The sequence below is a fragment of the Cyanistes caeruleus genome, unplaced genomic scaffold (assembly GCF_971803275.1).
Source record: "Cyanistes caeruleus unplaced genomic scaffold, bCyaCae1.hap1.1 HAP1_SCAFFOLD_127, whole genome shotgun sequence".
NCBI classification, from domain to species: domain Eukaryota; kingdom Metazoa; phylum Chordata; class Aves; order Passeriformes; family Paridae; genus Cyanistes; species Cyanistes caeruleus.
In genome coordinates this window covers 380,789-395,975 of record NW_028255924.1, presented here as the reverse complement: position 1 = coordinate 395,975, position 15,187 = coordinate 380,789, and the positions used below count along the sequence as shown (strand labels likewise).

Sequence of the window (15,187 nt, the reverse complement as noted above, 5' to 3'; positions counted from 1 at the left end):
CTCCTGGTGGTTGTTTTGGATGAAGGCTCAGGGGCTAACTGAATTCAAAAGGCCTTTTTGTTACACTTCAACACTTCCCTTTTCTGGGAATTCAACACAAACTTGTAGTCAATAAATTCTGCAAGTGCTCTTGCTGCGTGAGGCCACATTGTGTCTTTCATTCAGCAATTAATGAAGAAAACACCAGTTGCATACTGAGACCCTTCTGCTCCCTCCCAAATCACTACTCAAGAAGAAGCCTCAGGCACATGCCCATAGTCCCTCTCTGCCAGCAGCTCCGAGCTGCATTGCACAGTGCTTGCTGTGCCCCAGAGAGCACCAAGCAGGCTGGCCTGGTGCCCCTGAATATTTCTGCAAAGCCCTCTGCATTTCACACCTTTGCTGTGGCTCAGTGCAGAGCTCCAGGATTGCAGGCGCTTGGTCCCAGAGCTGTGTGAGGCACTGGCTCGTGCAGATGTGCCCTGACTTGCTGTCACTGCCTCACGCTGGCCTCGGTTCCCTTGGCAGAAATGCCGTGCCTGAAGGACACTGCCCTGTGCTGGAGCCTGCGGAGCAGCCCGGCTCCCTCCCCCTGTGCCCAGAGTGCTGCACACACTGCTGACCATTGCCAGGAGTTCCAGAGCAGGTGGCAGAGCAGCAGCAATGGTCAGGCAGGGCACCAGCCCTGGGCTGCTCTTTGCCTTTCTCTCCTCCTGTGCAGACTCCAGACAGCCCATGGCACCAGTGTGTGCTGTGCCCAGCACGGCGCCGCTTCCCCTCAGGAGCAGCCAGCTGCCAGCTTGGCTCTGAGAGCGGAGGATTTGCCTGGGGCCAGCAAGAGGCAGCCAGGGCCAGGCTGCTGCCTCTTGCAGCTCCAAGGGCCTCCTTCCAGCCTGCCTGTGCCGAGGCTCAGGCTTCTCTGGGCTCTGCCAGGGCTCTGCTGGGGCTCCAGCCTGGCCAAGGCCCGGCCCGCTCTCACCTCACAGGCGCTGACAGCTCTGCACCACAGGAGACCTTGCACAGCACCCTCACTGCTCTTTCTGCTTTCTCTCTTCAGCCAGACTCTCCTCCAGCCTAAGAGATTTCTCTTAGGGATACAAATCCAAATGGCAGGAACCCAAATACTCTCGAGTCATATCTGCACAGCCTGCATCTGCACGGGATGTTTGCGTTGCACCGCTCCTCCTTTGGTTTTTCCTGCAAATACCATTGCTGTTTCTGCCTCAAATAGAAATGCCAGAGCTGGGCAAAACTTGGCCAGTTGGCCATATTCCAAAGGCAGTGTGGTCTGGAGAGGATGAATGAAGAGGAGCCTTCCCCCCTTACAAACTGTACCAAAGAAGCCATCAATGTCACTTTCCACCTCTAAGAAAAACTGACAATTCCGGAGGAAATGTTGAGCTTTCTCACAGGGTCAGAAGGAGAGAAATGTTCCAAAGGAGTTGAGATTTTAGAAATTTTATTTAAAATCCTACTCTACAATCCTACACTACAAACCTACACTACCATCCTGCACTACAATCCTACTCTATAATCCTACTCTAAAATCCTACTCTGCAATCCTACTCTACAATCCTACTCTATAATCCTACTCTAAACTGGGCATGGAGAAGGCAGTTCTAAATTAATTGTTGCATTCCTGCCTCCTCCTTCCACTTCTTTACTGCAACGATGAGAGGTGCCAGGCTGGACCCAGGCATGGCCGATGTTATAAACTGATGCTGCAGAAAGGAAAAGAAAACAACAAGAAAGCATGATTTTCCAATCTAAGAGCTTCAAAGGCAGGGGAATACTTTTTAAATGAAATGGGGATTGAGTCAGAGTAGGTCAGGAGCATGGGGCAAGAGTGGCACAGGTTGCCCCAAGAGCTGGTAGGTGGCCCACCCCTGGAAATATCTGAGGTGTGAGTATCCTGATCTCTTGAAAGATGTCCCTGCTCATTGCAGGACACAGACTAGATGACCTTTCCATGTCCCTGTGTGTTAGTTTGAGATGAATTGACATTTAGGGAAAGAAGTAAGAAACCCCGCACGGAAGTGATTTCTTTGAGAGAAGCTGCTGGGAGCTTCCTCTGTGCCTGAGACAGGCCAATGGCTGGCTAGTTCTGAGAACTGACAACATTTTGCACCATTTAGAAATGAGATGTGCCTCTGTGATGATGCACATTTTGAAAACCACCAGCCCGGGCACTGGCCCTCTTTGCTTCCGGAGCCTGAAGGTAACGGAGCTCTGGTGAGGCCGGCCCTGCTCGCCCACGGCCTGTGCTCCTGGGGGAGGCCGGGCCAGAGCCCAGCGGCTCCCGGGCGGGGGATGGAGGCTGCGGGACCCCGGCCCCAGGCTGGGCCAGGCCACGGCTGCTGACATCTTGCCCACACTAAACCCTCTCCCCGGCGTGCAGCGACGGCTCCAGGCCGAGCCTCCCCTCCCAGCGGCTCCCGGGCAGAGAGAGGGGCCCAGCACAGCCTGAAATCCAACACCGTGACTGCCATCACCTGGGTGAGATTGAACCCTTTCACTGCACAGATGAGACCTTTCTTATTCTTGTGGGCCTGATAATAAAATTTGTTATTCCTTTGAAGTTTGAAGCCTGTTTTGCCCTTCTCCTAATCCATAGCTCCCAGCAAGAAATGAGTAAGTGCCCTGGTGATTTTAGCCAGCGCTAAAACCCAGCACTCCCTGCCAGCCCAGCCCAGTCTAGGATTGCTCCCCACTGTCAGCTGAACAGCACCAGGGTTGGAAGTGAGGAGGATGGGGGCTCATCTGATGCCTTGGATTTCAGTGGAGGAGGAGCCCATCCCTGGGACACTGTTTCACCTGCAGCCCTTTTGGCATTTTACCTGCAGCAGCTCCTTGGCAGACCAGCGCTGCGCCTCGCCTTTCTGCAGGCAGCAGCTCAGGAAGTCACGCAGCAAAGGCGAGAATTGCTCGGGCTGCCGCAGCTGTGGGGTCCCTTCTGTGGCTATGTGGAATTTAGCCTGGAGAAAAAGGAAACACAAGGCTCCACCTGCTTCTTTCCCATCTGGAACTGCTCTCCCAGAGCCCATTGTTCCAGCTCCACTCTGCAGTGGCAGTTTTTGCCCTGGCAGAGAGGCAGACATGACTTTCCTGTAGCATTTGGATGACGACTTTCCTGTATCATGAAAAAACCCAAGCCCCAAAGCCACAGCTTTGCCAACATCCAGCAGATCTTGCCTTGGCAGCTGATTTCATTGCCTGATCTAGTTAGTGGCAACTACATCAGCAAATACATGTTTCCTTCTCGGAGGATTCCCAGCAGCTTGGCAGCCTTTTTGGAAGAGGGATTTTGCTATTCTAACTAACTGTACTATTCCAAGGATTCTTACATGAAAAGAATCTCTGCAGTGCTTGTTGGTCCCTTAAGCACAGCTTCCATAAAACAAAAGTCGTCCAGCTTTTTGTCTTGTTCTTGAAAATGATGGTAATTGGAAGGAAAGAAAGGAAATGCAGCAGGTGTTCCTCAGGGAAGGAAACAAACCTTTGGAATCTCATTTTCAACACAGACTCATTAAGATGCCTCCACGAATGTATTGGGTTGAAAATGCCTGTTTGGGCACACAGGAGCCACCTGCAGCTCTGTCTCTCAGCACTCTGAAAATTTCAGGTTCCTTTATGTGGCAAAAGGAAAATATTCATGGTGAAATCAGAAGTGTCATCCCTGTGGTAACCCTGTGCTGGTTGGATTCTCAAGTCAATGCATTAACGCTGTGCCCATCCCAGAAAGTGCCAGGAAGCAAACAGGAGGTTTTGGCAGGCTCTCCCTGTCACCAGGCTCCAGCTTGGTGATATGGAGAAAGTGGCTTGGGTTAGGAAAGAAGGTGGTCACTGAGTGTCCCAGCAGCACTGCACAAGAAGCAGAAGAGACTCTGGCTTTACAGCCTCATCTCCAGGTTTCAGGCAAGTTTCCCTGTGAGAAGAATGGGGCTGCACTTCTTCTCTCAAAAGCACTGTTTTAGAAACTTGGTTTGCTTTGAGTTTCTTTGCTTCATTTCTGGAAAGATAACAGCAGCTCTGAGATGCTTGTTTCCTATTCTTGGGGCCATCTACACAGCCAAAAGAGCTGGAACGACTTGTAAGGCAAAGCAAAATGCTGCCTGAGAATGGAGATGGTTTGGGCGAGGTAAGGCTTGAGTTCCCCCAGTGCTGCAACCAAAGCTCCAGCAGATGCTGATGTGCTGCAGGGACATTTGTAGAAGGGGCCTTGGTGGAAGTACTTCCAGCAGATGGCCATGGGATTTTGTGCAGTGAGCAGAGAACCCGGGACAGGTGAGAAAGACAGCGGGATCAGAGAGTATTTGCTCCTTACCGATCGAGCAGTGAAACTGTCATAAGGAGTTTTTTGTTCGGCCATTTCAATTGCCACAATTCCAAAAGACCACACGTCCACTTTGGGGCCATATGGTTGACGCTTCACCACTTCAGGTGCCATCCACCAAGGAGTCCCGGTCACCGAGCACCGCTGATTTTGCTCAGGGGTGAGCTGAGCAGAAAGGCCAAAATCAGCTGAGGAGAAAGCAAAATACTCTTTTAATTTTCATACTGTCAATTAGGAAACCAAGCCAGAGAATTCCCCAGTGGAAGTTTGAGAATGCGCAATTGAATTTCCTGGACAACACTCCCTGCTCTGTTTCCTTGGGGCTTTAGCCAAGGAAATATGAATTGGCTACTTCAAACATCCCCCCATTTTTTACACTTCCTCCAGCAGTGCCTTTTGTTCCCCTGAAGGTTTAGATTGCAGCTCCCTCCCTCTGGAAGGAACACATACAGACACACACAGAGCAATAGCACTCTTGGCTGCTTGTGGTTCCTTGTCATAGCTGTGTGCACCCTGCAACTGTGCCTTCAGCCCACAGCAGGGGGGACCCCTGCACTGCCAGCAGCAGCATTTTTGGGGAGCTGGCAGTCACTGAAAGCAGCCCCACAGCCCCCATTCCTGGAAGGCTGAAGCTGAGCAAGAATACACTGACCCAGCTTGACAGAGCCGTCGGTTCTGAGAAGGATGTTGTTGCTCTTGACATCTCGATGGATCACGTGGTTGGAGTGAAGAAAATCCAGTCCTTGCAGGCACTGAGAGAGAAAAGAGAACCAGGGGGGCAAAAAGTAGTGCTGTGAGTTCATCGCACAAGCAAGGAAACAGCTGTGGAAGGTTCCCTTTGCAGGGGAATGGGGAGGAATGGCAGAACACAGCGCCATTAAGAGCAAGAGCCTGCTGCTCCAACAGTAGCAGAGCAGCACCTTTCTCAGTGGAGAACTGCAAATGCCAATGCAAGAGACAGAGCTAGAATACAAGAGCAGGGGATAAGAGTACAGGAAGTGAGTCCAGTGAGTGTAGGGGCACTGGCAGACAGTTCACTTGAGATGCTCTTGCTTGCCCATAGCCTAGCAGCAGCACAGAAACCAAGCCCGGCCCATGAAATCACTCTCGTTTTGAGCCCCTGTTTCCCAGACAATGCAGCTCAAGGCCTTGGAAGCACAGATGGGATCCCTGACCTCCCGACTGACAGCTGCAATCTCTCCTTCAGACATTTGAATCTCATCGATGAGATCTCTCAGAGTGCCTCCGTCCATGTACTCCATCACCAGCCAGAGTTCCTCATGCACAAGGTAGCTGAAAAAAGGAAACAAGGCCATGCAGGTGAACATGCACGGCTAGGTTGGTTTTTTGCTTGAGTCTTGTTTCTGGGTCCCTTGGAGACAAGGGCAGAAGTAAAGGCATAGACATTGCCTCTAGGCTGTGCAGTGTTTGCAGTCTGTGCTGTCTCAAGGAGAAAGGCAGTTTAGGAAGAGCCCAGATAAAAAACCTGTCACGCATGGCATTTCTGGAAATAAGCACCTAGTCTTCCTGGCATGCACAGCAATGGAAAAGAGGGGCAACAATGCAAGGGCAATCCTCTCTTGGATGGTTCATGAACATTTAAGAAACTTGAAAAACTCAAGCCCAAAGAACTGTGGAGGCAATGAACTTACAAGGTATTGAATTCTTAAGATAGGGCTGATGCAGGTTTTTGAACAATTTTCAGTCTGCATTTGCCAGGGTGGATTCATGCAGACAAAATGCAGTCTCTTCCCATCCATTGGAGATAAGTAGAGAAATAATCATTAACAGCTCTATTTCCTGCCACTGACCAAAGTGGGTTTTTAAGCTCTCATGCTTGTAGTATGTAAACAAACATTCAAGGGATAGGACCGTGACCACTCACCTGGCTAAGTAATTCACGATCCTGGGACTCCTATTACTCTCCATGATCCTGATTTCATTCATGGTTAGTATCTTCCTATTCACTCCTTGCACATTTATTTTCTTGATGGCCACCTCAAATGACATTGAAAAGGAGTAATTTGAGAAAATGGGTAGCATGAGACCACAACACACATGGAGCAAGTGATTTTGGAATGGCACAGCCAAGCCGAGCCAAAGTGCCTTGTGATTAGACCTCATCACCAGAGTAATTAGGGAGTGACATTCCAACAGCCCATTTCTCTGCTCCCTTGGGGGCCAGTTACAGGACATGTGGCCACTGGCGATTTGCCTTGTCCACAAAGCCTGTTCCAAGTGCAATTTGCAGGCTGGCTCCAGTCTGTGCTTCTTGTGCCTTTTCAGCACAGCTCTACTCAAAGCTCCAGCCACAGCTGTCAGCAGTGGGGAAAGGCCTGGAGAGCAGCAGAGGCTGCAGGGGCTGTTGACATTTACCTCTCCTCCTGTTGCAATGTCAAGTGCTCTGGAAACCTCTCCAAAACCCCTAGAAACAAAACAGCAGCAAAGAAAGGAGAAGCCATTTAGATCTTGCAGTGGAAGCCAGTCCAGACAGGAGAGCTCTGCTGTAAATGCCTAAAAGCTGCAGGTTGCAGGAGGGGTCTGCCAGAAGGCAGATGATGCATTTTCCCCTCAAGTGCCTGGGCACTGTGCCTGTTCCTGAAGCCTTGGGCTTTACTGCCTCAGCTCCAAAAGGCAGCTTATTCCTTCATCTCGGCTATCAGCTTCTAAACTGTGCAATTCTAATCCTGAGCACGGAGTATTTCCTTTAGCAAACTCTTGGAGAGAAATGTTCCTGAGAACTGTTATCTGACAGCTCTCCTTGGGGGTAGGTTGTGCTTTCAGGCAAGCAAGATTCTTCTCCTTTCATTAGTGTGGCCAGATGATTTGGAGACATCCAAAAATGCGAAGGAAATGAATCCTGAGCTGTCCCACACTTGAGAGACAAGCAGATTTACCAGGTTCTGTTCCTTGCTGCAGGCAAGACCTTGGCAGCATGGAGATGTCTTTGACAATGCCTTCTGAGCACACTTGACAAATTCTGGCCAGTACTGAGAGATGGGGCAGACTAAGCCCGCTGTCTAAACATGTGGACAACTTGTCTGACTTCCCACTTGATGGATATTCCCCCAGTGAAACACCTGACCCATGGCTGTGTAGAAGTGACTGTGGTTGGACTCACCCGCTGCCAAGACTTTCCAGTTCAATGTATTTTGTTCTGGGATTTTCCTTGTTCACCATTCTCCCTGAGGGAAACAAAATGCAAGATGCTGACTTTCAGGCAGAGATCCCAACTTGCAGGAGATGCCAAAGGCAGCCCCGCTGTCTGGGGCTCTGAACCCTCTGTGGTCAGCTGGGCAGCAAGCACAGCAGCAACAAGACAGGCAGTTGTGCAGTACAAATGGGCAGCAGAGAGACTGATTTTGTGCAGTCCTTGGAAGGAAATGAAGCGCAGAGAGCACAGCAGGGCACAGCACAAGGCTGGCAAAGGCCAAGCATGAGCACTGACAAGCAATGGCAAGAAGACACAGCCAGCCTGAGCCCCTGACAAGCTGTGGCCCCTGTTCAGGACACAACAGCATTGCCTTGGAGATCAGACACACCCAGGTGCAGATCAAGGCCCTTTTGTGTCCCAGCAGGTGAAGGTAGACACCAAATCAGCTGGGATCTTTTCTCAGCCTCACCAGGTCTTTTCTGAGAGCACAGCACTGGCAGCTGTCATGGGCAAGAAGCAGATTAAATGGGTTGTGCTGCAGAATCACAAAGGGCTTGATGTGTTTTCCCAGAGACTGATCTGAGCAGGGCTTGGGCCAATAGGTAGGATTCTAAGAGTCTTGGGAATGGCTGGGAATCAGGGATGAAAAAGTGCCATGGATCTGAGGAATACACAGCACAGGGGCTGCAGGCTCGCTCCTGAGAAATGCCTGCAGTGCTGTTTTATCTGATCACACCACGTGGATGTGTCTCTTGGACACATCTTTATAAAAATAAAACTGGGATATTAATGACAGATTGTTATACAAATATCTGTTTCTTCATTGTGGGCCCAATGAAAACATCTCTTGCTCTGTTTCTGCTGTCACCTGATGTAGTTTCAAAGGAGTCCTCACTGACAAAAAATACAGCATTCTCATAAAAACCTTGTAGATGTAGTAGAGGCAATAAATACAGTCCTAAAAATGACACCAGTAAGACACATGGGGCAGAACAGCTCTTTCAGGATGGAGAAAAAGCAAAAACCCCTAAATGCAAAACCAAACAAGGATAAAAACTGAAAACTAAAAACGAAACCACAACAAAAAGGCAAAACCCCAAAACCAATCAATATCTCTGAAGTCTTTTGGTTCTGACAAGCGGTGGGAAGTCTGGAGTCTAAGGAGAATTTAGGAATCAAATATTCTTATCAGTTTGGCCACTAGCACACAGGACTTGCATAGATCATTTGCTGGGCCACAGCCTTCTGCTGATCCAAGAACAATTCCTGCTTCTGCCTTTAGTGGCAAGGGAATGCCAGGCAAAGCCGAGCCAGTCCAAGCTGCCCTCAGAGGCAGCAGGAGCAGCCAGAGCACTCTCTCGCTGCCTCAGAGCACAGCAGTTCCTGTGGGGAGTCCTAAATGTCTCTGGGACACCAAAGTGAGTAGGATCATTTGCTACAGCTCTGCTGGCACGTGCACACAATACACTGTCCCTCAGACAAGAAATACACCAGACGTACTCAGTTGCTCCACGAAGTCTCCCAGGCTCTCCTGGAGCTGAGCAGCAGATGTGTCACTGCTGGAAATGGACAAACTGCCCCGGCTCCACTGCTCAGCTTGGGCAACAAAGGCTCCTTTAGATGCTGCTGCTGCTGCTGCTGCTGCAGCAGATTGAATGGAAGAGCCTGTGTAGATCTGCGAGAAGAAAGGAGTTTGTGTCAGAAAGCTGGCTGGCAGAGATTACCCCGAGTTCCCTTTTCAAATGCAAGCCCTTAGGAAGTTGCTGTTAGCCACATGCAAAGCTCATCAACTGGATTTTTTGGATGCCCACTTCTGGAACCAAATGGTCAAAACCCAAGGTTGGTTTTAATCAAGTCGATGGCCAGTTTCATATTCCATTTTCCTGGATTTTCTGAAGGATGACTGCAACAATGACCATTCCACTTCCTCCCAAGGATCCCTTTCCCCCTCCAAGGGCTGCAGACACATTTGCAGCTCCTTGTTCTAATGTTGGAGCTCCTCCCCCTCAGTCCTCTTTTCCTGCACCATCTTCAGAAGGTGCTCAGCCTGCAGCACTTGTGCTTGGGACAGTACCTGTGCCTGCCGCCGACCTTGGGGCTCTTCATCAGCCGGCATTTGCTGGAAGCCTTCGCAGGCTGCCAGGTGAGATATCAACACGTCCACCTCAAGTCAAAGAGAACAAAGCAGTCAGAGACCACAGCTTGTCCCTGTGTGCCAAGGCTCATTGACTGTGAGCAAAGGGAAAGAGCAGGACAGCAGCAGATTCACCAAGGGATACAGACAGCTTGCAGCTTGTATTCCAAATCTGTCTGGGGGACTGTGTTCACTTGCAAAAAGCCCTGAAGAAACAAGGAGAGCAGGAGCAGGCCAGCAGGAATCCCTTGAGATGAGTGCTGGCAAAAGGGGCAAATGACTGGTGCCACTGTCCAGGGCAGCAGCTGAGATTGAGCACAGCAGGAAATGTCCTTCCAAGCAGCTGGGATAGACACTACAGCAGGATGGCACTGAGAGGCATCAGCCCAGCCCCCTGCTGCTCTGCAGAGGAAAGGCAAGAAGGGCAGAAAGCACCAGACTGCAGTGACTGCTGTGCCCATCGCTCTTTCACTCACTCGATTTTCTAGAGCCTCTTGCTGCTTAGCGAGGAGATGGAATTTCTCTTCGATGATTCTCCTTTCTTCCTCCAGCCTCTCCTCCCTTGCCCTGATCCTAGCCTCAGCTTCCTGCAGCTCTGCCAGAAGCTCCTCATCAGAGGCCTGTGAAGAACCAGAGAGAGGAATGTCCATGAGTGGAGTGTCTGCCACTCTTTCACTCACCTGGTTTTCTTGATTTCCTCTCTGCCAGGGGAGATTCATCTCCTCTTCGATGCTTCTGTCTTCCTCAGGCCTCCTCTTCACTGCCATGATGGCCCTCGGAGCTTCGGGCAGCTCTGCCTGGGGCTCTGCCTCGATGTTCTGTACACACAAATGGAGAGCAAGTGCCTGGGAGCTGCCATCAGGCTCAGCTTCTTCCTCCGTTTCAGCCTCAAAATCACACTCATTCAGTCACTTCTTTCTGCTTCCCTACCCACCTCTGCTTCCACTGTAACCTCCTGTCCCGCTGCTGATCTCTGCAGAGGCTCTTTGCTTTCAGGGCCTCTGGCACTCGTGGCCTGCTCAGTCCCAAGAGCTGCGTTTTATGCCCCTCTTCCTGCCCTTCACTCTGTCCCCTGCTGAGTCAGCCTTACCTGGCCATTCTCCAGTGGCTCTTCCACCTGCTGCCCCAGCTGCTCTTCCTGCTCTTGGGCTGGGAACAGCTCTCCGTCAGGCTGGCACGGCCGTCCTGATAAAACAATCTGCTCCTGCTCTTTCTCTGGAAGGACCTGCAGAGAAAGCAAGAGAAGATGGGCTTCAACTTCTCATCCAACATTTGTGGGCCAAGACTCAAAGGCTGATGGGCTCCCACGTTCCCAAAGCTCTGTGCTGCTGCTCTCCTGCCTTGTTCTCTGCCCGTGGGGAAGCACAGATTCCAAAGTGACCCTGGCAGTGCAATCAGGGCCCATCTGGCACTGAATCTCCAACAGACTCTTGGGCAGCTGACAGGAAATGTGGGGCATTTCTCAAGGGCCTCCTTCCCCTTCTGCTGTGTCCTGCTTGTCCTTCCCTAGTGACTGACAGCCAGCCCTGTCCCACAGCTCCATCCTGGCTCTGCAGGGGCTTCCTGGGTGAGCTCAGCCCTTGGGAGAGACACTGCTGGAGTTCATGTTCTTTTCAGGCCTGCCCTGCCACTCCTGCCCCTCTGACATCTACACTCTTGTTAGAAATCCTGCTCATTCAGGAGACAAGGATGTGTGCAATTGGATCCTCTTCTGCAGGTCAGAGAGCCTCTATGGCCACCTCAGGATATGGAAGAGGACCAAGGTGTTTCTCCTCCCTCTTTTGTCAGCTGAGAATTCTGAGTGGCACTGACAGAGATCCTCAAAAGGCCCCAGCAACAAATTAATTGACACACCCCTAGGGATGCCAATGAAGGAAGCCATGGGTCATGTAATGCATGTATGACCAAAGTCACCAAAAACCACCTAAAACATGGAATTGTCCCACCTCACTAGGACAGGCAGAAATTTATAGGTTAAACAGGGAGTGTCAGGACAGAAGAGGCAGGAGGAGGAAAACAGCTCTGAGGAGAAAAAACAACCATCTCTAAAGGGGTTCTTAGCAACACAAGACAGCACTCAAGGACTTGCAGCTTTGCCCCCACACTAGGCTCCAATGCAGTTTCCAAAGCTGCAGACTTCACCACAAAACGTATCAAGAGAAACTTGCCACTTGTGGATTTTGCCTCAGAAGAAGGGTTCAGAACTACACAGTTTGTTTCTTTGGCCACACAGGACAAGAATGGCCAGCCACAGCTTCATGGACAACACAATCATCTCCTTGCAGCTTATCAAAAGCCAAAAGACAGGTGGCCTAAAAGACTCTGCAGAAGTGAAGAATTACTCAAGGAAACTGCAGAACACTTCTCCAGGTCATCCTGAGGTTTCCAAAAAGGGACAGCAAACAAAGCAAGCCCTGTGAGCCCCAGAAATGCCGTGTGAGGCCTTGGCCATGGCTTGGCAGAAGCCAAGAGACAGAGCTTCCCTGAGCCAAGCAACCAGCTGCTCACCCGCAGGCAGCAGCGCTTTGGGGCCTCAGCACGACGGCTCAAAGCCCAATTTCCAGCTGCCACGGGATGGGGTAATGGCTGGGTGCTGGCAGGACTCCAGCACTCAGCATCCTCAGCCAGCAACAGCAAGTGCTGGCTGCTCAGAAACTTGCAGCTCTGCCTTGCACTAAAGACAGCAGCACCCAGCACTGGCACTTACTGTCTGGGCATGGTCAGGCTGGGCTGTGACCACAGCTGGAGGCTCGTGCTCCTTTTGCTCATTTTGCTCCTCTTTGGCCTCTTCTCCAGGAGCAGAGGGAGCCACAGCAGAGTCTGCTCTTGCTTCTGGGCTCTGTGGACAGATGGTGGAGTTAGGGACAGGCAGCTCCCTATCATTTAGAACCTTATTTCTATTCAGCTTGATTTCTACAACCAACTCTACCAAGCACAAATCATCAGCTTTGATAGCAATGGGATTCTAAGTCTCTCCAACTAAATTAAAATGGGTTAATTCAGCCAGGCTGCAAATAGCTCTGAATTAGAGAGTTCACCCTGGCTACTATCAGCAAGCAACGTTCTCTCTGCAAATCTGAGCTTTGAGTTCTTTTAAAGCTCTGCAATGGAAAATTAGGAAATAGCCAACAGTGCCTTTGCTATTGCTGTTGTAAACATGGAAATGGATCTTCTTTCAGCCCACCCAGCTGGCCCTCTGCACTCTACTGCCACAGGCCAAGCTCACAGTTCCCTGCACAATTCTGAAACACCAGGAACATCAAATGTTCCTTTCTGACTCACCTCAGGATTGGCACCTCTGAACACACGGCTCAGATGACCTGCAGTGGGCAAGGAAAATGAACCAAATTCTTTGAGAAAACTGGAGAGAACCGTGGCCTATTTAGAGCAGCATCTGAGAAGATCTCCCAGTCTGCATTTTCAAAGGTGTCCTGCTTGACTGGTGTGGTTTAAAGCAGCAACTAAAAAATCACTAGAAAACTTACTTATTTCTTGCTGTGAGATATGGATTAGAACAAGAGCAAAACAGGCTTAAAACTTAAATGGAATAAAGAAAGTTTATTTACAAAAACTACAAGAATAAGAAACCAGAATAAAACTTCCAGAACAACCCTTTTCTCCCCCACTACCCAACCATTTCCTTTTTTACATGACAACATAGAGACAAAAAACTTTGAAACTTTGGTGTTTAAAACAGTCCCAATTCCTGCTGGAGTCTTTTCATCAGTCTTTGTAGAGAAACAGAAGTATTCTTCTGCTATCTATGGAGTTTTTCACAAGAAAACTATTTTTCTTCATAGCTTTCTATTTCTCTGATGCCAGCTGTCAGGAAATCTGCCATCAGTTGTCTCCTCCCATTTCCCATCACTCTGAGGTGTGTTATGGGTCATGAGTCCAGGGATGTCATTTTTATGAATGAGTTATTCAAAGGCAAAAGTTCTCTTTATCTATTTTTGTGAGGCCTCCTGGAAACAAAAGTTTTCTTTTTGCTTCTTAAAAGCCCAAATCTTCAACTCTTACTTCTCCCGCTCTGTTCCAGCATCTCACAGTGTCACAACTACTTCATCATTTGCTCAAAATCCACACTTGGAAACACTCCATTCCTCCCAATATACTCTGTCATGAATTAAAGGAGTTTTTTTCAGAACACTACTGTCCATGCCCATAGCTTTAACAGAAAAATATTTCAGCTTATTAAAGCATCTCCTTCTTTCTCTTCCCCCTCTCAATTTAATTTTTTTCTTCACTCTCTTTGATGGGTTGATGGTTGATCACTCTCTCTCTCTCTCTCTCTCTCTCTGGAGAAAAAGGATTAATCTGCAAGTCTCATGCAGGTAGTAAAAGAGTTAAAATCTTGCTAAAGCTGCAGATGTTGATGGTGTCAGGTTTCAGTTCAGTGGCAGAAACTGCAAACCAAGTCAGGCTGGCCGGCTCCGTTTCTCCCCCCACCCCGCCCTCTGCAGCCTTGTCCGGCCTGGAGGGGGGGAGAAGGCCGAGACAGAGCCCTGTGACCTCGTCAGAAGCCAGAAACCAAAGAGAGCAAGAAATTCCTGGCCTCACATCTTCAGGTGGTGTTCACAGGTTGATCTCACTTCTCAATAGTTAAAACCGCTGCCAATTCTCACCCATGGCCAGGAATTAGTCAGGAGAAAAAACTCCCATCAGCCTCCAGCAGTTTCAACTTCCCGAGCTCTCAGAGCTATCTTAAAAGTAAAGTCACCCCAAGAGATTGAGCCAGCAAAGTGAGGAAATGAGAGGGAACAGAAGCCCTGCAAATGCTGCCCGCAGCCCCCTGGCTACAGACACCCCGTGTTTTGCTGAAGGTGTTGACAGGAGCTTTACCAAACCAGGGGCATCCTCATGGTCTTTGTGTTTCAATAGCAACCCGGTCACTAAGAAAGAGAAGGGAGACCTACAAAAGCCAGCTCAGGTTCCAGACAGGGAAAACCTCTACTTACGTGCCAGGTTGGTGAGGTAATAGCCGGCGTAGGCGATGCCATAAATGGTGCAAATGGCAGCAGCGAGCTGCTCCATCATTGTAGCACTGCTGTGCCAGTTTGCACACTCTGCTCCACCACAAAAACAAACAAGGCTCCTGTCAGTGTGCAGCTGCCCACTGACAAACGCCTCAAGCAGGAGGATGCTCCTGCACTGAGCAAGCCCAAGAGCTGCTCTGACCCTGAGGCCTTCCGTGCACCAAGGCAACCTTGGGATGTCACCACGACAAGGTGGCATCCATGCCCTGACATCACAAAGCCAATGCTCTGCGCTGCTCTGGGAACTGATGCAGAGCAACCCAACCTTCCCTACAGCAAACACAAAATTGCCTGGGAGCTTCTCCTCTGTCACAAAGTGTCACAAATCCTTTGGTGGGCTGTGGGAAATGACAGAAACTTCCACAGATACTGAAGGGTTTAATTTACAGCCTTGGAAGGAGCTTGGGTTCATGCAATGCTAAAGGTTCACAGACGTTGAGTCGAGAATTCATAAGCTTATGTTCCTATAGCTGCAAGTAAGAATATGCCATAAATAAGTAAGAAACTGCATTGAGTGAGATGGTGGAGAGATTTCAACTGTAATTGTGTGA

General features: G+C 49.8%; 1 protein-coding gene across 2 annotated transcripts; it reads right to left on the bottom strand.

The window, feature by feature from the left end:
- Positions 1–1,424: 1,424 nt before the first annotated feature.
- On the bottom strand, positions 1,425–14,822 carry LOC147646081 (serine/threonine-protein kinase PAK 3-like). 2 transcript variants are annotated; one of them, XM_086873960.1, is made up of 14 exons: positions 14,559–14,769; positions 12,883–12,920; positions 12,308–12,439; positions 10,691–10,825; positions 10,077–10,418; positions 9,541–9,630; positions 8,967–9,141; positions 7,434–7,497; positions 6,689–6,737; positions 6,198–6,310; positions 5,488–5,605; positions 4,965–5,064; positions 4,304–4,500; positions 1,425–2,954 (listed from the first exon to the last, which is right to left on the bottom strand). In XM_086873960.1, the coding sequence occupies exons 1-14, from the start codon at positions 14,635–14,637 to the stop codon at positions 2,790–2,792; spliced, it is 1,797 nt and encodes a 598-aa protein (XP_086730086.1). In that variant the 5' UTR covers positions 14,638–14,769; the 3' UTR covers positions 1,425–2,789. The 2 variants fall into 2 exon arrangements, with proteins under 2 accessions (XP_086730086.1, XP_086730087.1); XM_086873961.1 differs by having other exon boundaries at positions 6,198–6,737; positions 14,559–14,822.
- Between the last annotated feature and the right edge of the window lie 365 nt (positions 14,823–15,187).

Bases quoted from the DNA above. Each gene is read 5' to 3' on its own strand.
- LOC147646081 (XM_086873961.1), bottom strand. From the start codon at position 14,637: ATGATGGAGCAGCTCGCTGCTGCCATTTGCACCATTTATGGCATCGCC. The intron at 9,631-10,076 runs GTGAGTGAAAGA...CTTTGACTTGAG, and splicing joins AAGAGGCTCTAGAAAATCGA to GTGGACGTGTTGATATCTCA. The intron at 4,501-4,964 runs GTCAGTGTATTC...CTTTCTCCTCAG, and splicing joins CGACGGCTCTGTCAAGCTGG to CTGATTTTGGCCTTTCTGCT.